This window comes from Bufo bufo, chromosome 1, assembly GCF_905171765.1.
Source record: "Bufo bufo chromosome 1, aBufBuf1.1, whole genome shotgun sequence".
In the NCBI taxonomy this organism is placed as follows: Eukaryota; Metazoa; Chordata; class Amphibia; order Anura; family Bufonidae; genus Bufo; species Bufo bufo.
Window position 1 is genome coordinate 385,180,960 of NC_053389.1, and position 23,417 is coordinate 385,204,376.

Consider the following 23,417-nt stretch of genomic DNA (forward strand, 5'->3'; position numbering starts at 1 on the left):
TGAAGGCAATTGTCTATGCTGTGAAGATACAAGATGTACAGCACCTGTAACTACGGATACTGGAAGCCTTTGCTAGCATTTCTCCTGTGGTGTTGCTATCAGTGTGTGAAGAGTGGGAGAAGAGGGTTGCATTGACAATCCAACACAATGGACAGCACATTGAACACATTTTATAAGTGGTCAGAAACTTTTAAATAACTCATGAAAGAATAAAGTTACGTTAAAACCAAGCACACCATTGTTTTCCGTGTGAAATTCCCAATAAGTTTGATGTGTCACATGACCCTCTTCCTATTGAAAAAACAAAAGTTGGATTCAAAATGGCCGACTTCAAAATGGCCACCATGGTCACCACCCATCTTGAAAAGTTTCCCCCCTCACATATACTAATGTGCCACAAACAGGAAGTTAATATCACCAACCATTCCCATTTTATTAAGGTGTATCCATATAAATGGCCCACCCTGTACATTAAGTTTAAAATTTTGTAAGACAGTAATTTTTTTATGGGATTTTTAAAAATGTAATAAAAATTTTTAAATAAAAAAAGCTAGCAAAAATAATTGACTATTTTACATCAAATAAAATTTAGTGCAACAAAACTGCACATGATACCTAACCCAATGACCGACATAACCTGAAAAACTCATTTTACAGGTTATTCAGCATGAATTATGTACAATGTAAACAAAAAAATGAGTAAAAAAAAGCAATGTTAAAAATAGCTTTTTTTTAAATATGTTAAAATATTTGTGGCGTAAAAAAAAAAGTCACAAAGTACTGTATGTATACTTTCAAACAGCACCAGAAATGCAATTTCTCCTGCAAAAAACTAAGCCTTATACAACCAATTCATGAAAAAAATTAAAAAGTTGCAGCTCCTTAGGAGATGCAGAAATGAAAAAACAAAACCAAAAAAAAATGGTTATTACAGGTTTAATTTAGCTCTATCACTAGGATCTGAAATGCTGACATTCTTCCTTTTAGGCCTCATGCACACGACCGTATTTTTTTGCGGTCCGCAAAACGGGGTTCCGTTTTTCCGTGATCCGTGACCGCTTTTTCGTCCGTGGGTCTTCCTTGATTTTTGGAGGATCCACGGACATGAAAAAAGTCGTTTTGGTGTCTGCCTGGCCGTGCGGAGCCAAACGGATCCGTCCTGAATTACAATGCAAGTCAAGGGGGACGGATCCGTTTGACGTTGACACAATATGGTGCAATTTCAAACGGATCCGTCCCCCATTGACTTTCAATGTAAAGTCAGGCGTTAATATACCATCGGATCGGAATTTTCTCCAATCCGATGGTATATTTTAACTTGAAGCGTCCCCATCACCATGGGAACGCCTCTATGTTAGAATATACTGTCGGATTTGAGTTACATCGTGAAACTCAAATCCGACAGTATATTCTAACACAGAGGCGTTCCCATGGTGATGGGGACGCTTCAGGTTAGAATATACTAAAAGAACTGTGTACATGACTGCCCCCTGCTGCCTGGCAGGTGCTGCCAGGCAGCAGGGGACAGCCCCCCCCCTGTAGTTAACACATTGGTGGCCAGTGTGGCCGGCCACCCCCCTCCCTCCCCTGTAGTTAACTCATTTGGTGGCCAGTGCGGCCGGCCCCCCCCCTCCCCTGTAGTTAACTCATTGGTGGCCAGTGGGCCCCCCTCTCCCCTGTAGTTAACTCATTGGTGGCAAGTGCGGCCGGCCCCCCTACCTCCCCTGTAGTTAACTCGTTGGTGGCCAGTGGGCCCCCCCCCTCCCTTCCCTGTAGTTAACTCGTTGGTGGCCAGTGGGCCTTCTCCCCTCCCTCCCCCTCCTAATTAAAATCTCCCCCCTATCATTGGTGGCAGCGGAGTGTACCGATCGGAGTCCCAGTTTAATCGCTGGGGCTCCGATCGGTAACCATGGCAACCAGGACGCTACTGCAGTCCTGGTTGCCATGGTTACTTAGCAATTTGTAGAACCATTATACTTACCTGCGAGCTGCGATCTCTGCGTCCGGCCGGGAGCTCAGCTACAGGGGGGGGGCCGGCCGCACTGGCCACCAATGAGTTAACTACAGGGGAGGGGGGGGGGGCCGGCCACACTGGCCACCAATGTGTTAACTACAGGAAGGGGGCTGCCCCCTGCTGCCTGGCAGCACCTGCCAGGCAGCAGGGGGCAGTCATGTACACAGTTCTTTTAGTATATTCTAGCCTGAAGCGTCCCCATCACCATGGGAACGCCTCTGTGTTAGAATATACTGTCGGTTCTGAGTTTTTACGAAGTGAAAACTCAGCTATGAAAAAGCTTTTATGCAGACGGATCTTCGGATACGTCTGTATAAAAACTAACCTACGGCCACGGATCACGGACGCGGATGCCAATCTTGTGTGCATCCGTGTTCTTTCTTAGGACAGGTCATATTTTTTTCACGGCCAGCAAACACGGATCACGGATGCGGCTGCAAAACGGTGCATTTTCCGATTTTTCCACCGACCCATTGAAAGTCAATGGGTCCGCGAAAAAAAACGGAAAACGGCACAACAGCCACTGGTGCACACAACGGTCGTGTGCATGAGGCCTTATGCTGTATTCACATGTACTATTTCATAAAAAAAATTATTGTGGAAGACCACCTCTGGGACCCACTCCTATGTCCGGGCTCCAGAAGGAAAAGGAGAGCAGCTGCGCATGCGCGGCCACCCTCCTTTCACAGCTATGGCTGGCTTGGCTATTTCTAGCAATAGCGATGAACAGAGCGGTGGCTGAGCATGAGCGGTGCACTCTCTATTCACTGCTATGGGACTGCTATGGGACTTACGAAAACAGCTTAGTGCGCTCGCTCTGCTATTTATGGATAGCGATGAATGGGGAGCCTGCTAAGAATGCACAGCTTGCTTTTCTTCACTTTGGTGGCCCCGTTCTGTAGAAACGAACAGGTCCCAAAGGTGAGACTCACAACTATGTGACATTACTGGCATGTTCTAGTGATATAACATAAATGTATGAAATGGGAATAATCCTTTAATGACCAGACCTGAAAATTAACTTACTGTAGGATTCCGGAGATTTTTTTGTTTTTGTTCCCTATCTTCCTTGAGCCATAACTTTTTTTATATTTCCGTTCACATAGCTGTATGAGGGCTTATTTTTTGTGGGACAAGTTGTACTTTCAAATGCCACTATTTATTATGGCATACAATGTAGTGGTAAAAAAATTCCAAATGGGGTGGGATTGGAAAAAAAACGGGATTCCACCACCGTTTTATGGGTTTTTCTCCTACCTTTATTCTATGGGTCAGTACAATTACAGTGATACCCCATATGTATAGGTATTTTATGTCTAAATAATGTAAAAATGAATAAAAATGTTGCATTTTTTTTTTTTTGGGGTCATATTTTTTTTGTCATATTCTAACCACCATAACTTTTTTATAGTTATATCTAATGAGCTGTGTGGGGGCTTATTTTTTGCGGGACACTCTGTAGTTTTTATTGATGCCTTTTTGAAGTGTGTATGACTTTTTGATCACATTTTATTAAATTGTTTGGGTAAGAGAAGCAATGAAAAAAGAAGCAATGGCAAATTGGCCATTTTGACCCTTTTTTTCTGTAACGCCATTCGCCGTATTGGAAAAATATTTTTATATTTTTATAGTGCAGGCGTTTTCGTTTTTTTTATTTGGAATTTTAAACTTTTATATTTTTGAAATTGTTTATATATTTTTTTACATTCTTGTAATGATTTTGAATCTTGTATTTGAGCATACAAAATAAATTTTTTAGTTTTAAATTCAGAAAAATCATGGATTTTTTAAATCCATTTATTACTGACAATTGCTCATTTCTTATGTTGGCCTGCCAACATAAAACCGATTACTGGCATCCCCATTGGCCGCATAGGATGCCGGTAAGAAGCACAAGGTTTTTTACCCTTTAGATGCTGTGATCTCATTTCATCTAAAAGCTTTAATTACCGTGATCGGCATTATGGCCGCTGCACGAGCGAGCGGGCGCCATGTTTGCCTATGGCTTCAGTTGTCGGCTTTCTTTATACTGATAAACTATCAATCAATATCAGCTCGTAAAAGATTCTTTTCAAACGGCTGATCGGTGGGGGTGTCGGGAGTTGGCCCCCCCACCATTATGATATTGATGACCTGTCCTAATATAAACAAAGCGGACAAGCCCTTTAATAACCAGACACTTTTTGGTGATTTAGCGCATGTGGTGGTTTAACAGTTGTAACTCCATGTCCTTTAAATATAAATATGAAAACTGACACCAAAATATGCATTAAAATGGGTTCCCTATTTTGTGTTATTTTTTTTCATTTGCATTTTATTATATATTTTTTTTAACGTAATTTTATAAATATATTTTTGGCACATAATATGCATCTCCCCCAAGAGGTCATTATAAGACCCTGTGGGGCATTGTACACATGCAGAGCTGATCAGACCGGGCAGCTCTATTCTGCTTGAGGCACCTGACGATCACATAATAGTCAGATCTGCAGAGACCCGGGAGGAACCGAAGCAGAGGATGAGCGTGGTAGTAGTTGTAGCTGTCCCAGACAATCACAGTGGTTGTCCTCTCACTGCTGCTTCCTAGAGCCGTACAGTTAAAGGAGGTGGCACTATTTCTTCACTTGGGGCACAACCTGTTTCTGGGGCCTGGTGGCAATTGGGGTGCACGTGATACTAAGTGTAAGAGTGCAATGGCCAGCATATGGTGTAGGAGTCAGGAAACCATGCCAGAATAATAAATCTCTCTCTCTTCTGTAGTGCAAAATGGGTAGAACATCCAACTGTAGCAAAACACAGTTCTATCCATTCACACTGCAATTCTTTCCCAGATAGTGATGTTTGGATTAAAGGGATTTTCCAAGATTTTAATGCTGATGAACTGTCCTCTGAATAGGTCATTAGTATCTGATCGGTAGGGGTCTTACACTTTGAGACGGCACTGGCATTCCTAGGCCAGTGACAACACGTTCATCGGTCACCATGGCCTAGTTGCAGCTCAGTCCCATTGAAGTGAGTGGGGCTGAGAGTGATATCAATCACAGCTGCCGTACAATGTATGTAACTTGGTTTGCTATGAGCTAACAGGAGCGCCATTGTGTTCTCAAACAGTTGATCGGCGGGGTTCCTGGGTATTGGACCCCCATGATCAGATACTGATGACCTATCCAGAAGATAGGTCATCAGTATTAAAATTTTGGAAAACCCTTTTAAGGCAAAAAAATGCAAGTTATGGCCCTCTTTGTATACTATCTGGCTAAAGTATCTCTCAGTAGAATCTATGGCTAGCAACAGTACCTTGGCAATAATAGCTGTAATATCCACTGGGGATGCAGGGTTTGAAGGCACGTCTGGTCAGGACATGTCCAGTTGTGAAGGGTGTTTTAACGATGTTCCTCACAGCGGTAAGGTCTGAATGGCTGTAGTCAGATTACTTTACTGACTCCTATGCTTGGCCATGCAGAGTCCAAGTTCACCTTTCCTCAATTTCACTTTCTGTCTTTCTCTCTTTCTGTGGATCTTGCAGAGATCTGTTAGTCTCTGTAGCTTTCTTGGGCATGAGAAGAGGGAGCATGACGTAATAGTTTCCTTTCTCTCTGAACTCTCTCCTAAGACTCACTAGAGCTAGGGGTGGAGCCAGCCACAATATAGCAATCTGCAAGGGCCGAGGCAGGATTATTAACCATGGATGTTCTATCCATATACGGCCATACTGGTTGTAATACATAACATGGCAATACATGACATAACATTTAATAACAAACCATTTGCAGATATCCCCTGCTCCGAGGTACTGCAGATCCAATAGAAAAAAATGGCATAGCTGCTTCCTCTATTCACTGCATAGTGTTCATTGAGCGCCATGTTCAGAAGAAAGGAGAAGGCAGAAGCAGTAGCAGGGGCGTTGCTATGGTCTGAAAACATCCGAGGCACAAGCCCACTGTGTTGAAATTGCACATTAAAGGCATGCTTAAAGGGGTGTTCTGGTTTATGCAAATGAAGTGCAGTACTGCAGTCATTATATAATACAACATTCGGTAACTTTCCAATATCTGTTATGTTTCATTTCCTCACCACTACAGAAATCTTTCCTTGGGCCCTTTAATAGTGCCCCGAATGTTATGCTTGCCTGGTAGCATTTAGTTTTTTTAATTTGGCTATTCCAGGGCCCTTTAATATTGATTGGACCTGGGCAACCCACCACAGATCATCCCCCCACCTTCCCCCTGTACTTGATCCGCTACTTGCGGGCTGCGTGGGCATGAGTTCAGTCACTTCGGTGTGCAATCCCGTCCTGCGGCGCGTGATCCCGCGAGACCCGTGACCTCCCACAGCGGGTCTCGCAGGATCACGTGCCGCAGGACGGGATTGTGCACCGTAGTGACTGAACTCATGCTCACGCAGCTCGCAAGTAGCGGATCAAGTACAGGGGGAAGGTGGGGGGATGATCTGTGGTGGGTTGCCCAGGTCCAATCAATATTAAAGGGCCCTGGAATAGCCAAATTAAAAAAACTAAATGCTACCAGGCAAGCATAACATTCGGGGCACTGGACAAAACATCCGGGGCTCAAGCCCCGAATGTTTTGACCTAATGACACCCCTGAGCAGTAGTAAACCATTTCTGTCTTCTCCTGATCCCTGGCTGTCAATGACAGCTGGAGACCCAACCTGCTCTTGCTAGAGTTTTAGCAGGTTTAATCCAATGCTGTACATGTACGTCGCTCTGGATTAAAGCCCAGCCTCAATCGGCACTTGGTCATTACCAGATTAATATTGATGGCCTATTCTTCGGGTAATCAATATCAGATCGGTGGGAGTACAACTTGATGAGCTGATTGCAGGAGTTGCTGTATGCCTGAACCAGGCTCTGGAGCAACACCGCTTGGTACACTGAGATGTGACCGTGCCTGGTAACTGCAGCACTGCTCCCATTCACATGAACAGCTTTATATCATACATGGAGAGTTACCTGTGGGAGGCGATTTTTCATATACCAGCGTTTAACGCCAGTCTGTGAATTCCCTTGTGCAGCTGGAGGATGCACCTAATTTATTGCTATAAATTAGGAGCATCTTCCAGAAGCCCATGCGTCTAAAGTGAAATTTACGCCAGCTCGGAGTTGACGTATACTTCAGTCTTCTTTTATGCCAGAAAACTGGTGTAAAATAAGATAAATAACCTGGATCTGCTGGTCCCACCTTACCCTTACCACACCCTCTCTGAGGAAAGTGGTGAGGTTGGCATAGAAATGCCACTTGCTCCTAAATTGAGGTACAATGACATTTAAAAGGTTGCATACAGAAGATTTGCAACTTTTGTACACCAGGCATGAAGGGAATAATACATTCCCCCCAAAGAGTTTTAAACTTGCCAGAGTGAACTATTAAAGTATTAAAAATTACAATTCCATATAGTGTTGCAGCCGGACAGGTAATATCAGTTTTATTGGTGAGTCTACTATATGCTAGGCGGGAGCTGAGCGCTCTGTTTAAGGATACATACACACGACCTTTCCGTTTTTTTGCGGTCGGAAGCCGCACGTGTGCCTTCCGCAATTAACGGAACGGGCGGGCCATTGTAGATGAGCTGAATAGGACATGCTATATTTTTTTTGGGGGGGGGGGCCACAGAATGGAGCAAGGGATGCGGACAGCACACGGAGTGACAGTTTGACAAAGGCAGATTGTATGCCGAAACGCGTCACTGGAATGTGATGATAAATCACAGCAAGATTATCTAAACAAGCGAGTGCCGGTCTTTTTTCTCCTTATCTACAAGGGACGCCGGCCCTGAGACATGTGCACCGCTACTCTACTTCAAACCGCAGTTCCGATTGATATATTGTATTATAGCACACGGAGTGCTGTCCGCATCTTTTGCTGCCCTATTGAAGTGAATGGGTCCGCACCTGAGCCGCAAAAACTGCGTCTTGGATGCGGACCCGAACTACGGTCGTGTGCATGAGGCCTAACTGTGAGAATATTTGGAGGTTCCATACAGTATCCCCCAGTAATTACAATGACCATATACACAGATGATCATACCCATGCGACCTGCTCCATTCTCAGGATGTAAAAGCCTTTCTTCGCTAACTCCTTATTTTAGTTTATTTGCATAAGTGGACTTTGTTGTTCACAGTACCAAACTGTTGATAACTGTCTTTATATTAATATAGTGTTTGCTGCCATTTTACAGACCAAGTGTGAAGGTGATCACAGTGGTGCTAGGACAAAGTCTGTTTAACACTTCAGATCAGCGGACTGTCATGTTCCCTGTACAGAAATACATTCTTCATGAAGCTTATTCTGAGAAAACATTCCAGCATGATATAGGTAAGATCTGGCGTCCTATGACAGTGCTACATTAAAAAATCACAGGTGCATATCCAGGAAGCAAACATGATTATAAAAAAGAAAATGGCTGCATATCATTATACTGTGCATACAAACAATAGAGCTAAGAAATTGGGATCATTCTAAATAAAAGTGGTACAAAACCGACTATAAGTGAGTCAATGGAAGCTCTTAGTGCACATATTTGATCAAACGTGTGTCTGGCCCATCTACCAGGCGTCAAGGTGGCTTTCGCAGATGGGTCCCTAACACTAGTATACTGCCTCTCTTAGGACTTACCTAAGCCTACAATATTCAGGGCCGTGCGGAAGCCACTTTGACGCCTGGTAGATGGGCCCGATACACGTTTGATCAAATATGTGCGCTAAGAGCTTCCATTGACTCACTTATAGTCGGTATTGTACCACTTTTATTTAGAATGACCCCCATTTCTTAGCTCTATTGTTTGTATATATAACGGTGTGCAGCCATTTTCTTTTATAATTATGTTTGCTTCATGGATATGCACCTGTGATTTCTGAAGGTTCTAGTCTAATTTTTTTGTAGAATAATTGAGGGTAGTGCCTCTTTTAGACTGAACACGCCCATCTACCTGGGGCTTCTGAGCAGAGTACGCATGTAGCTGGTTCCTACACTGCCCTGAATATTGTAGGCTTAGGTAAGTCCAAAGAGAGGCAGTATACTAGTGTTAGGGACCCATCTGCGGAAGCCACCTTGACGCCTGGTAGATGGGCCCGACACACGTTTGATCAAATATGTGCGCTAAGAGCTTCCATTGACTCACTTATAGTCGGTATTGTACCACTTTTATTTAGAATGACCCCCATTTCTTAGCTCTATTGTTTGTATGTATAATGGTGTGCAGCCATTTTCTTTTTTATAGTGCTACATTTAAAGTCACTGTCATTTTCCAAAGAAGATCTGAAAAAAAATAAAAGGTAGAATTTGATTGGTTGCTACGGGCAACTAAGCCGGTTTTCCTTTTCACCAGTTTTGATAAATGACCCCACTGAGCTCCTTAGCACAACCCATACTACTACTATTGCTTATCTATGGAGATTGTATGGCTATGTGCTTGATTTTATGCAGTGGGTGTGGCTAAGACACCTGAAATCAATAACTGGAAGAGGTGTTCTCATAATGTTAGCCATAGGGTTCTATAGCTGAGCTGTAACTGCATGCTGTTTATTGCTTTTGCAAAGGTGAAGCATTGGATTACTATGTGCTTCACTTGTACTTCCCACAAAACCACAGCAATTAGTAGTAAACTGTGTGGCTGAGATCTGCTACGTGTAATAGCCAGGGGCAGATTTGGTATTTGTGGGTAATTAAGCAAAGTTATGTCCCGGAACCCCTGTTTCACCACTATGCCCCGCTCTGTAGCACCACTAAACCCTGCCCCATAGCACTGCGGAGCTCCGCCCACAACACTACTAATATGATGAGTCCTTTTATGGCCCCAATACAGAATAAAGCCTCTTTATGTGCTCCCAACATAATATGGTGCCCCCAACAAAATACCGTGTCCCTTTAGTGTCTCCAAAATGAATACTCACCTAGCCCACATTTCCCCGATCTGTCACTGCAGATCTGCTCCTGTCTGGCAACTTTGTGCAGTAGTTGTGATGACATGACATCACATCATCATGCCTGCCAAGACCACACTACTGGTTGCAAAGTGAATTGTGGAGCACGTAGCTGATGGCTTCTTGATTCACCATTGTATTCACCTGTATCTGTGTCCTGAGGATGCGGCTGTAGCTTAAAGAGTCACTACTTGCACACAATTTCATTTAATAGAGAATGGTGTAACTAGCAAAATTCTAAATCACTACATTTAGAAAATATGCCTGCATCTACCCCAAAAAGGCTGTAAAGTCATGGCCACTAGATCCGTCCCTAGTAACAGACACAGAAGGCAGCTAACAGAAAATGGGGGGGGGGGGGGGGGGGGGGGTCAGAGCTAGCTGAGCCTCTGAAACTGATAAAAGAACTTCTTCTACAAAGCTTTTAAAGATTTTAGGAGCAATCTTGTGTATCTGTATATGCGATATCCCCTTTTTCTGTTCTGTGAGCTTTGGAGCTGAAAACAAACATAGTGAGAATTAAGAAAGAAAGAATGGCATAACAGTACAGTACTGGCAGATTACACAGAAGGGAGATGCCCCTAGCTGTGCAGATGAAACAGGGAATAATATGGCTAAAAGGGGCATTAGGGAAACCCAAAAAAGACCTGTTCCTGCACAGTTATAATTGTAGAAAGAAGCCCAGCCACTATGCAAAACTCAGCTATGCTTTAAAGTGTCGCTGCTGCCAGGGGAACCTGGTTACCAGGGAGCAGTGAGCCCCCCAATCCCTGTAGCCTGAGATAATTGTGTGGTCTGCATAGTAGGTACATTTTTCTCGTAATAGCACGGCGAACGTGGATGACCATTAAAGGGGTTGTCAGTAATAATTAAATATCTCGGACAAGCTCTAAAATTACTTGACATAATAAAAATCCTTCTTATACTCACCCTTTTCTCCAGCAGCGAATGGCAATAAAGAAAAAGGTAAGTATAACATGCTTTTCTATTTTAAGGTATTTTAGGGCTTATGCAAGTTTTTAATTATTTCAGACAACCCTTTAAGTTTTTTACCCTAGCAGCCATTCTGAATGCTCAGGCACTGGCACTGCAGACAGTGGCTATAGTAAAACCATAGCAATGTTTATGATTACAATCTCTACTAAGATGAAGATTTCCTCTATGCTAGATAAAAATGATTAAAAATGGGTTGTACCAAGTCATAAATGTATCTCCTATCCACAGGATTGGGGATAAGTATCTGATTGGTGGGGGTCCATCCTCTGGGCCCCCTACCGATCATGAGAATTAGCAGGTCACGTATGGACACTGCTGCTCCAATCAATCTCGAAAGAATTGCTGGAAATAACAAAGCATTGTACTTGGCTATCTCCAGCAGTGCCATAGAGAATGAATGGAGGGGCTGGACATGTGCGTGACCTACCGGTCCAGTCATATGGGAGCAAGGGGCCGATCTGATACTTTTTCTCTATTCTGTTAATAAGTAGAGATGTCCCGAACTATTCGCCGGCGAATAGTTCCCGGCGAACACCGCGGCGGGCGAACATATGCGATGTTCGGTCCGCCCTCTATTCGTCATCATTGTGTAAACTTTGACCCTGTACCTCACAGTCAGCAGACACATCCCAGCCAATCAGCAGCAGACCCTCCCTCCCAGACCCTCCCACTTCCTGGACAGCATCCATTTTAGATTCATTCGGAAGCTGCATTCTTAGTGAGAGGAGGGACAGTGTAGCTGCTGCTGATTTAATAGGGAAATCGATAACTAGGCTAGTGTATTCAGTGTCCAATACAGTCCTGAAAGACTCATCTGATCTCTGCTGTAAGGACAGCACCCCAAAAAGCACTTTTTAGGGCTAGAACATCATTCTGCTTTTTTTCCCCTCACCCATGACGGCACCCTGTGCGACTCAGGACCTCCCATCAGGACAGGAAACCTGAGAAGATAAAAAGGACTCGCCTCCACCCAACACCAGTTCAGGTTTCCTGTCCTCCGGATGGGAGATCCTGAGAAGCAGCACTGCTGAAGACGTACCTCCAAGACACCGAAGCTGGGGAAGGTCTGTGGCTGTGTGCAGTGGGAAGTCCTATCCCTGGGGAGCGGTAGTTCTGTGGTCGTGCCGGAAGCCGCTCCCCATAAGTCTGTGTGCGCCTCCCTCTCTCCGGCCCTGCGGGGAGCCGCTGTGGCCGTGTTCAGGCGGCTCCCCATGCTTTCCTCTCTCCCCGATTCCAAGATGGCGTCCGTGCGCTTATGCGCATGCGCGGGGCCGTCTCCTGGAGATGACGTCGGGGGGGGGGGGCGGGGCTTCGCTCGTGCAGGACCCGGAAGTAGAGGCCGGAGCGCGTCCTTTAAAAATACAAATACGGCGGCAGGTTCAGGCAGCCAGCTGGGGCACAATTTGGATGTGCTGTGTAGCGATCCTGGTGCAATCATGTCGGAGCCTACAGAAGGACGCGCTGAACCCCAGGAACCCTTGAGGCCTGCAAGTCCGGTACTGGTCTGAGGATGGGGGAAAAAGGAAAAAGCTTCAAGGGGTGAGAGCGTTCCTTTTTATTTCTAATGTGGTGTTTCTTATGATTGTCTCTAGATCCCTAAGCCACCTAAAAAATCGTCTTCCAAGACTAGACACAAGGAATGTGCGGAATGTAAAACGTCCCTATCTGCATCTTATCAGAAGGCGTTATGCTCAGCGTGTATAGATAAACTGGTAGCAGAGCATTCCCAGACCCTTACTAAATCCGTGAAGTCTATTATTAAGGCATCCTTTAAAGCATTCAGTAAGAGCCGTGCCAGGTCCCCAGATAAACCGGGGAGGGATACAGAGTACGACAGTATTGAGTTGGACTCTTCCGACGATGGTGGAGAATCCGGACAACTATTGACTAGTGATTCGGACTCTTCGGATGAAGATTTAGGGAGATCCTTCTTTTCCCCTGAGGATACGCAGCCGTTATTAAAAGCGGTCAGAGCAACCATGCAGTTAGAAGACGTTAAGCAGACCAGATCAGTTGCGGACCAGGCCTTTCAGGCATTAGGCCCTAAAAAAACATAGGGTCTTCCCTATTCATGATAACATGCAAGCGATCATCAATAGAGAATGGAAAAATCCTGATAGAAAGTTTTTCTTACCCTCCTCGGTGAAAAGGAAGTATCCTTATGAAGAAAAAGTTTCCTCCAGCTGGGATAGGGCTAAGAGATCTGCCCTCCCCTTTGATGATCTGGGTTGCCTGTCGGACCCATTAGATAAAAAAGCAGACATATACCTAAAACGGGCATGGGAAACTTCCGCTACTTGTCTTAGACCCGCAGTTGCAGCCACTTGGGTATCCCGGTCCTTAAGATTGTGGATTGAACAACTAGAGACACATCTTAAAGAAAAAAATCCCAGGGAGGAAATCTTAGCTTCTCTTCCCACCTTTGCTAAAGCGGCAGATTTTTTAGCGGATGCTTCTACGGATGTTATGCGCTTTGCTGCCAAAACCTCAGCTATGACGAATGCGGCAAGAAGAGCCATTTGGCTTAGGTCATGGAAGGGTGACCAGGGGTCTAAGGCCAGACTCTGTGCCCTTCCATGTGAGGGTGATAGATTGTTTGGGTCCTCCCTGGATGACATCTTGGAGAAGGCATCCGACAAGAAAAAAGGGTTTCCTGTCCCTCAGAAACCCCCCTTTTTTCGTAAACCCCAGCAGGGCTTTAGAAAGCAGAGGGGTAAGCCCTACGATAGGAAGGAAAGGGATAGATTTCCAAGAAAAACTAGCGGCTTCCTGTTTAAATCCCAGGATAACAAACCAAAAGACAAGCAATGACGCCAGACTCCAGGTTGGGGGAAGACTCTCTGCCTTTCTCCCGGCTTGGGCGAATGTCACCCAAAACAAGTGGGTTTATGGGGGGATAGCAGAGGGATTCAGGTTGGAGTTCCGCTCCTATCCCCAAGCCCTTTTCACCCACACTCCAACTCCAAAGGATCCTCTAAAATCCACAGTTCTGGAGAGAGAGGTTCAGTTATTGTTGGACAAAGGAGTGGTTTGCCAAATCCCAAAGAAGGAGGAGGGCAGGGGGTTCTACTCCCCACTCTTTTTAATAAAGAAACCCAACGGTTCCTTTCGGATGATTCTGAACCTAAAACGGCTAAACAAATTCCTGAGATACAAGAAATTCCGGATGGAAACTATAAAGACGACTTTAGACCTGTTATACCAAGGTTGCTGGATGGCAAGTATAGACTTAGAGGATGCCTATTATCACATCCCAATTCACTCTTCCTCCCAAAAGTATTTAAGGACGGCTGTTCAAGTAAGTGTCACGGCTGTATGTGGGCAACAATAGTAATACACAGTACAGAGCTACTGACTGGACCCAGAACTAGGGAGGATAACGGGTGACCCCTGTCCGACCCTCAACGCTCTCCCTATTCTGCTAAAGCACATGCCCGGATCCAAATGGCGGAAAGAGGCATGCCCACGTGCCTAAGACTAATGACCACTGTAACCCCTACAATAGTGGAAGGGGCACGGCCACCAGTGCCCTACTCAGTATATAGAGGGAACCGTGGCCACCTCAGATCCAGTCAGAAAATAAACAGGAACACAACAATGTCTGCACACTTAGCTGACGTTGTTGCAGCCGCAGAGAAGACGGATCCAAGGACAGGCTGGCAATATCCGGAGTGCTAGCTGCAGCAGAACACAGGTCCAGTGAACTGATAGCTACAAGTGAAGAAACTAAAGCCAGAGCTACAACTGAAGTGAGAACTATAATCCACATCCTATCATAGGAGGAGGGGTGATATAAAGAGAGGAAAATCAAACACATGAAGGACAGCTGTGGTGAAAGAAACCAAAAGTAAACAGAGTAGTGAGAACTCCTCCCAGCTCTAGTAGTGACATCATCACAGGGGTGGAGAAACAGAGCTGTGAGAACGTCCCAAAGCTCTGGTAGTGACAGTACCCCCCCCTCTACGGGTGGACTCCGGACACCCAGGACCCACCTTCTCAGGATGAGCCCTATGAAATGCCCTGATGAGGCGAGTGGCTTTAATGTCCGACACCGGAACCCACATCCTCTCCTCAGGACCATAACCCTTCCAATGAACGAGGTACTGAAGAGAACCGCGGACCATGCGAGAGTCCACAATTCTGGAAACCTCAAACTCCAGATTGCGATCAACCAAAATCGGAGGAGGAGGCAAAGAGGAGGGTACCGTGGGCTGGACATATGGTTTTAAGAGAGATCTGTGAAATACATTATGTATCTTCCAAACCCGTGGAAGATCAAGACGGAAGGCAACAGGATTGATGACTGACAAGATTTTATAAGGCCCAATAAACTTGGGACCCAATTTCCAGGAGGGAACCTTCAACTTAATGTTTCTAGTAGACAACCACACCAGATCACCCACATTCAGGTCCGGACCAGGCACACGTCTCTTATCAGCCACACGCTTATACCTCTCACTCATCTTTTTAAGATTACCCTGAATCTTTTGCCAAATGGTAGACAAAGACGAGGAAAATCTCTCCTCCTCAGGTAAACCAGAAAGAGCCCCTCCCGAGAATGTCCCAAACTGTGGATGGAACCCATATGCACCAAAGAATGGTGACTTATCAGAAGATTCCTGACGACGGTTGTTCAGAGCAAACTCAGCAAGAGGGAGAAATGAACACCAATCCTCCTGGTTCTCTGAAACAAAACAGCGCAAATATGTCTCCAGATTCTGATTGAGGCGCTCAGTCTGACCATTCGACTGCGGATGAAAAGCAGAAGAGAAGGACAGCCGAACCCCCAGGCGAGAACAGAAAGCCTTCCAGAACCTGGACACAAACTGCGTGCCTCTATCGGAAACAATATCAGAGGGAATGCCGTGCAATTTAACAATATGGTCGACAAAAGCTTGCGCCAACGTTTTAGCATTAGGTAAACCAGGGAAAGGTACGAAATGAGCCATCTTGCTAAAACGGTCCACCACCACCAGGATCACCGACTTCTCCGAGGAACGAGGAAGATCCGTGATAAAGTCCATGGACAGGTGTGTCCAAGGACGGGAAGGAATGGGTAACGGGAGAAGGGAACCTGAAGGCCGTGAACGAGGGACCTTAGCGCGAGCGCACGTCTCACAAGCAGCCACAAAACCCTCCACCGACTTACGAAGAGCCGGCCACCAAAATCTCCGAGCAATGAGATCCACCGTGGCTCTACTCCCGGGGTGACCAGCAAGAACCGTATCATGATGCTCCTTAAAGAGTTTGTGACGTAGCTCAGGAGGCACGAACAACTTCCCAGAAGGACAACGGGCAGGTGTCTCAGTCTGGGCAGCCTGGACCTCGGCCTCCAAATCGGAATATAGAGCAGAAACAACTACCCCCTCCGCCAAAATGGGACCCGGGTCCTCGGAGTTTCCTCCTCCCGGAAAACAGCGAGAGAGAGCATCAGCCTTCACATTTTTTATCCCAGGTCGGAATGTAACAACAAAATTGAATCTGGAGAAGAACAGAGACCATCTGGCCTGTCTCGGATTCATACGCCTGGCCGACTCCAAGTATGCCAGATTCTTATGGTCGGTAAAAACGGTGATAGGGTGCCTGGCCCCCTCCAACCAATGGCGCCATTCCTCGAAAGCCAACTTGATGGCCAACAACTCCCTATCGCCCACATCATAGTTTCTCTCTGCCGGGGAGAGTTTTTTAGAGAAAAAGGCACAGGGTCGCCACTTGGCAGGGGAAGGGCCCTGGGACAAAACCGCACCCACACCCACCTCGGAAGCATCCACCTCAACAATAAAAGGTAAGGAAACATCGGGATGCACCAAGACGGGAGCAGACGCAAAATTCTCTTTAATCTTAGAAAAGGCTGCAAGCGCCTCCTCCGACCAAGAGGAAAAATCCGCCCCCTTTTTTGTCATGTCAGTGAGGGGTTTGACAACAGAGGAATAATTCAAAATGAACTTTCTGTAATAGTTCGCAAAACCCAGAAAGCGCATCAATGCCTTCTGATTCTCAGGAAGCTCCCACTCAAGTACAGCACGGACCTTCTCGGGATCCATGCGAAAACCAGAAGCAGAGAGGAGAAAACCCAGAAATTGAATCTCCGATACCATAAAAAGACATTTCTCCAGCTTGGCGTACAATTTATTTTCCCGCAGAATCTGCAGAACCTGAAAAAGATGATCCTGATGGGTCTGAACATCAGGGGAAAAAATCAAAATATCATCAAGATACACCAATACAAATTTCCCCATTAAATGATAGAAAATACTATTAACAAAATGCTGAAAGACGGCTGGAGCATTCATCAGGCCGAAAGGCATAACGAGATTCTCGAAATGCCCGTCAGGGGTATTAAAGGCCGTTTTCCATTCATCCCCCTCTCTGACCCTGACCAGGTTGTACGCGCCTCTCAAATCCAATTTGGAAAACACCTTGGCCCCAACAATTTGATTGAAGAGGTCCGGGATCAGAGGAAGGGGATAGGGATCGCGAATCGTGATACGGTTCAGCTCCCTAAAATCTAGGCAAGGTCTCAGAGAGCCATCTTTCTTTTTAACAAAAAAAAAACCAGCGGCCACAGGTGACTTTGAGGGACGAATATGCCCCTTTTCGAGACTCTCGGAGATGTAAGTTCGCATAGCGATTCTTTCCGGTTGTGAGAGATTGTAGAGGCGTGCTTTTGGCAGCTTGGCGCCGGGAATGAGGTTAATGGGACAGTCAAACTCCCGGTGAGGAGGTAGCTCCTGAACACCGCTCTCGGAAAACACGTCCGAGAAATCAGAGAGAAATGATGGCACCGTTTTAGTAGACACCTCTGCAAAAGTCGCTGTGAGACAATTCTCTCTACAAAAGTCACTCCACTCATTTATTTGCCTTCCTTGCCAATCAATAGTGGGGTTATGTCTAGTGAGCCAGGGTAACCCCAAAACTAGAGGAGACGGCAATCCGTTAAGGACAAAACAAGATATATCCTCCACATGAGTGTCACCTACAGCTAGCCGGATATTGTGAACAATGCCTTTCAGAGATCTCTGTGAGAGTGGAGCAGAGTCAATAGCAAAAACAGGTATATCTTTATCTAATGTGCAAACCTGAAAACCATGCATGGCTACAAATTGAGTGTCAATAAGATTGACGGCCGCTCCACTATCGACAAAAATCTCACAAGAAATGACTTTGCTCTCTAGCGCCACCCTGGCAGACAGGAGAAAACGGGAACTGCAGGTCAGAGGAAAAGCATCAAATCCTACATCAACTTTGCCCAAAGTAGCAGATGAAGCAGAACTTGATGATTTACCTTTTGAGATTTTTCTCTTATTATCGCTCTTAGTACGGTTCAAGAATCTCCTAGATGGACAAACATTTGCCAAATGACCTATGCCCCCACAACAAAAACAGACCATACTCTGAGGACTAAATCCTCTTTTATCAGGGGCAAGTCGAGCTAGCTGCATGGGCTCCTCCTCAGAGGGGAGCGAGACAGGATGAGGCCCCTGCACACTGAATGAGTCCGCACCACTTCCCCTAGACTGACAATGGCTGGACAGAGAGGTCTCGTTTCTTTCTCTTAGACGCCTGTCAAGGCGTACCGCCAATGACATGGCAGACTCTAAGGACGTTGGTCTCTCATGGAAAGCAAACGCATCTTTTAATCTCTCCGAGAGACCATGACAGAACTGACTCCGGAGTGCAGCATCATTCCAACCCGAATCAGCTGCCCATCTCCGAAATTCAGAACAATAAAGCTCCGCAGACCGTTTGTTCTGGCATAAAACACGTAGGTTAGATTCGGCCAGAGCAACACGATCCGGGTCATCATAAATCTGCCCCAGGGCCACAAAAAATCCCTCCACGGATCGAAGGGAGGGATCCCCTGATGGCAGCGAAAAAGCCCAAGTCTGAGCATTACCCCTGAGCAGGGAGATGACAATCCTCACCCTCTGCTCTTGATTACCAGAAGAGAGAGGACACAAGCAAAAATGGAGTTTGCATGCCTCTCTGAAACGAACAAAATTCTCACTGCCCCCGGAGAACGTCTCCGGAAGTGAGACCTTTGGCTCGCAACAGACTCCATGAGCCGGAGCAGGGCCCAAAGCTTGAAGCTGAGTCATAGATTGACGGAGATCCGCTACTTCCAAAGAAAGACCCTGCATGCGGTCAACCAGGCCAGAAAGCGGATCCATGTCAAAAAAGGACGGTTTTGGTGGATTATAATGTCACGGCTGTATGTGGGCAACAATAGTAATACACAGTACAGAGCTACTGACTGGACCCAGAACTAGGGAGGATAACGGGTGACCCCTGTCCGACCCTCAACGCTCTCCCTATTCTGCTAAAGCACATGCCCGGATCCAAATGGCGGAAAGAGGCATGCCCACGTGCCTAAGACTAATGACCACTGTAACCCCTACAATAGTGGAAGGGGCACGGCCACCAGTGCCCTACTCAGTATATGGAGGGAACCGTGGCCACCTCAGATCCAGTCAGAAAATAAACAGGAACACAACAATGTCTGCACACTTAGCTGACATTGTTGCAGCCGCAGAGAAGACGGATCCAAGGACAGGCTGGCAATATCCGGAGTGCTAGCTGCAGCAGAACACAGGTCCAGTGAACTGATAGCTACAAGTGAAGAAACTAAAGCCAGAGCTACAACTGAAGTGAGAACTATAATCCACATCCTATCATAGGAGGAGGGGTGATATAAAGAGAGGAAAATCAAACACATGAAGGACAGCTGTGGTGAAAGAAACCAAAAGTAAACAGAGTAGTGAGAACTCCTCCCAGCTCTAGTAGTGACATCATCACAGGGGTGGAGAAACAGAGCTGTGAGAACGTCCCAAAGCTCTGGTAGTGACAGTAAGGGGCCAGCTTCTACACCTGCAATACAGGGCACTTCCGTTTGGGGTCTCTCAAGCCCCGAGAATTTTCACCAAGGTCGTGACGGAGATGGTGGCATTCCTTCGATCATCTGGGATAGTAGTAGTTCATATCTGGATGATTTTTTGTTCGTAGCTCAAACAAGGGAGCAGTTACAAACAGAGCTCGTCCTGGTGTGCTCTCTGTTGAAGGATCTGGGGTGGAAGATGAATCAGGAGAAATCTTGCCTAACCCCTTCTCAAATTTGGAGTAAATGTTATGAGACGCACAAGAGTGAATGAGGAAGGGGCAACGTAAAGCCCCGAAACGCGTTTGATCCAAGACCCCCAGCTTATCTCCATTTGAACCTTTGTTACACCAAGTGTTGAATTTTCTCCAGGCTGACGCTATACAACCGGAACATCTTCTAAGAGAACCTGGCACGCTGATACATCAGGAGCTTGAACCTCTCCAAACCAGAGAACAAGCACATCCTTATTTTGCGACCGCAAAGTCAATCCAGCGTGGAAGCAGGCAAACATAGGCTTGGAGGACATCGGCTCTTTTATCGTACGGAGCGGTGACCAGAGCCCTATAAACCGGTGGCGGAGACAACCTGGGAACAACTATTGGGTGACACAGAGAACCGGAACCACAGCAGTGCAATCCACACTAACAATCACCGAACAGTGAGTATAAGCGGGACGCCGCATATTACACTCACTGCAACGAAAGCATTGCTCTTTCACTCTTTCACTGTTCCATTGGATTTTGGATTATTCATAGACCTTGCCCCAATATCCTAAACATTATAATCATCATTTCCTTGGCCAGGAACTCGACTGTCTTTTAAACTTTACTATTAGATGTTATTATAGCCGCATATTACCATTCCTTATTAATTCCATATTATTGTCTATTTACCAATATTCTATTCATTTTAGGTACTTATAATGTATTGTATTTTATTCCAATGATATTCTATTGACTTTTAGATAGTTTAGTCCATTGTATTTTATCTCAATTATTATTAACGTCCAGCCATACTAATAAATCTGTTAATTCAGTCATTAGCATTGTTTCTATTTTATGGTTCTGCCTATAGTGTGAGTGCCCAGTATACCATTTCATATCCCTTCTCAAATTTGCACCTTTTTAGGAATGCAGCTAGATTCCACGGCTCAGAAGACATTCCTCCCTCAGAAGAAAGTGTCCTCAACAATAAAGCATGTTTGGTTCCTTTTCCGGTCCTTCCAATGTTCCATCAGAGAGGCGATGGTAGTACTAAGGCACCTGACGGCTACAATTCCAGCCGTACCATTCGCACAGATCCACACAAGACTTCTTGAAGAATTGGAATGGTCTTCCACAAACACTAGAGGAAAAATTTCATCTCTCCTCCAGAGCAAGGTACTCCCTTCTGTGGTGGACGTCCGAGAAGAACCTCTCGGTAGGAATGCCTTGGTCCTTCATGGAACCCATGCTGATAACAACAGACACCAGTCCATGGGGTTGGGGAGCTCATTCAGAGGGAAAATACTGGCAGGGAAGATGGGATTTAAAAACCCAGGACTGCACGTCAAATTACAAGGAGCTCAAGGCAGTAGAAAGAGTACTAAAGGTGGCAGTTCCAGATGTCTCCAACAGAAAGTTGGTCTTTTACTCGGACAATTCAACGACAGTGGCCTATATAAATCATCAGGGCGGAACAAAAGTACCATCCCTAATCTTCCTCTGCCAGGAAATTTTCAAAATAGCGGAAGACAGGAACCTGGTCTTATCCACAATACATTTGAAAGGGAAAGAGAACACGGTGGCCGACTTTCTAAGCGGAGTAGAGCTCAGTCAGGCAGAGTGGAGTCTGAACGAGGAGATTTTTTCCCAGATTGTAACAATGTTTGGGACCCCGACTATAGACCTCTTTGCCACCTGGAAAAACAGGAAGACAAAGAGATTCTTCTCCCTAAATTACACAGAGAATCCTACAGCGGTAGACAGTCTGGCTCAGGATTGGAGCCAGGAACTCGGCTATGCCTTCCCACCCATTTCCCTAATTCCGCAGGTTCTGAAAAAAGTGCGGAGGGAGGGAGCCACCATAATCATGATAGCCCCAAAGTGGCCCAAGAGTCTGGTACTCCACCCTCTTAAGTCTAGCCAGAAGCCCTCCCTGGGTGATCCCTCCAAGGGAGGATCTACTCTCCCAGGGGCCCGTATGGCATCCCAATCCGGGGATTCTTCAATTGGCAGTATGGAGATTGACAGGGACATCTGGTTGAAGAGAGGGCTTTCTAGCAAAGTTGTTTCCACCCTTCTAGGTAGCAAAAAAACTTAAACAGCTAGGAAGTATAATAGGGTGTGGAATGTCTTTTCTTCCTTTCTAGGTTCTAGCCCTGATCCATTTAGTCCTCCAGAAATCCCTAAGATTTTAGACTTTTTACAAGCAGGGTTAGACAAAGGGCTCAAGGCCTCCACCTTAAAAGTCCAGGTGTCGGCCTTGAGCTACCTTTTTGACTTCCAATTAGCAATCCACCCTTGGGTCAAGCGTTTCCTTTCTGCCGCTGCCAGAATCTGTCCTTCCGTAAGACCTCTTTCCCCTCCTTGGGACCTGAATAGGGTCTTGACGGCCCTAACCGATAGACCCTTTGATCCCTTACTAAAGGTCCCAATTGACATCTTATCCATTAAAATGGCTTTCCTCCTGGCTATTACCTCTGCTAGGAGGATCTCGGAGATCCAGGCCTTCTCGGCATATCCGCCCTATACGATCATCCAGGATGACCAGATAGTTATCAGGCCCCTGCCTTCTTTTCTTCCCAAGGTGGTCTCTGATTTTCATAGGAGCCAAGTGTTGCCTTTTTTTCCTAACCCCTCCAATAGCTTGGAGGAAAAGTTTCATTGCCTGGATGTCAAGAGATGCTTGTTAGTCTACTTAGATGTTACGGCTCCTTGGAGAAAGGACGAGAACCTCCTGGTCCAGTTTTTAGGGGAAATAAGGGGAAAAAAGCATCCCGCGGGGTTATTGCTAGATGGGTGAAGAAGGCCATAGCTAGAGCTTATATTTCCCTGGGTCTCCCCCCTCCTTCAGGTTTTGGTGCCCATTCTACTAGGGCGGTGTCTACTTCGTGGGCTGAGAGAGCTGATGTATCTTTAGCCCAGATTTGCAGGGCGGCTACCTGGAGCTCCCCGCATACCTTTCTTAAACATTACAGATTACAGCTCCATTCTGATGCCTTTTTTGGGGAAAAAGTCCTTCAGGCTGTGGCCCCCCCCCCCCCTAGGTTCTACTTATAGTTTATCTCGCACAGGTTGCCGTCATGGGTGAGGGGAAAACAACATTGCTTACCGGTAATCGTTTTTCTCGATACCCATGACGGCACCCGATATTTCCCTCCCCAAGTAGATATATATATATTTATGGCTTTTTGCCAGGTCTATATGAAGTAATATAGATATAAAAAAAAGAAAAAAGAAAAAGGGGGGTCTTTAACCCTTTGTCACTTCTCTCCGGAGAACAATTTATTTCTTCCACTGGTGTTGGGTGGAGGTGTGTCCTTTTTATCTTCTCAGGTTTCCTGTCCTGATGGGAGGTCCTGAGTCGCACAGGGTGCCGTCATGGGTATC

At 45.9% G+C, this 23,417-nt stretch overlaps 1 protein-coding gene across 1 annotated transcript in view; it reads left to right on the top strand.

Annotated features, from left to right (window-relative positions):
- F12 (coagulation factor XII) overlaps nucleotides 1–23,417 on the top strand; it is a 131,730-nt gene that overhangs the window by 93,520 nt on the left and 14,793 nt on the right. Inside the window, exon 11 of the mRNA XM_040405532.1 lies at nucleotides 8,210–8,346. Coding sequence (XP_040261466.1) covers nucleotides 8,210–8,346 — 137 coding nt within the window. The remainder of the gene's footprint in view (nucleotides 1–8,209; nucleotides 8,347–23,417) is intronic.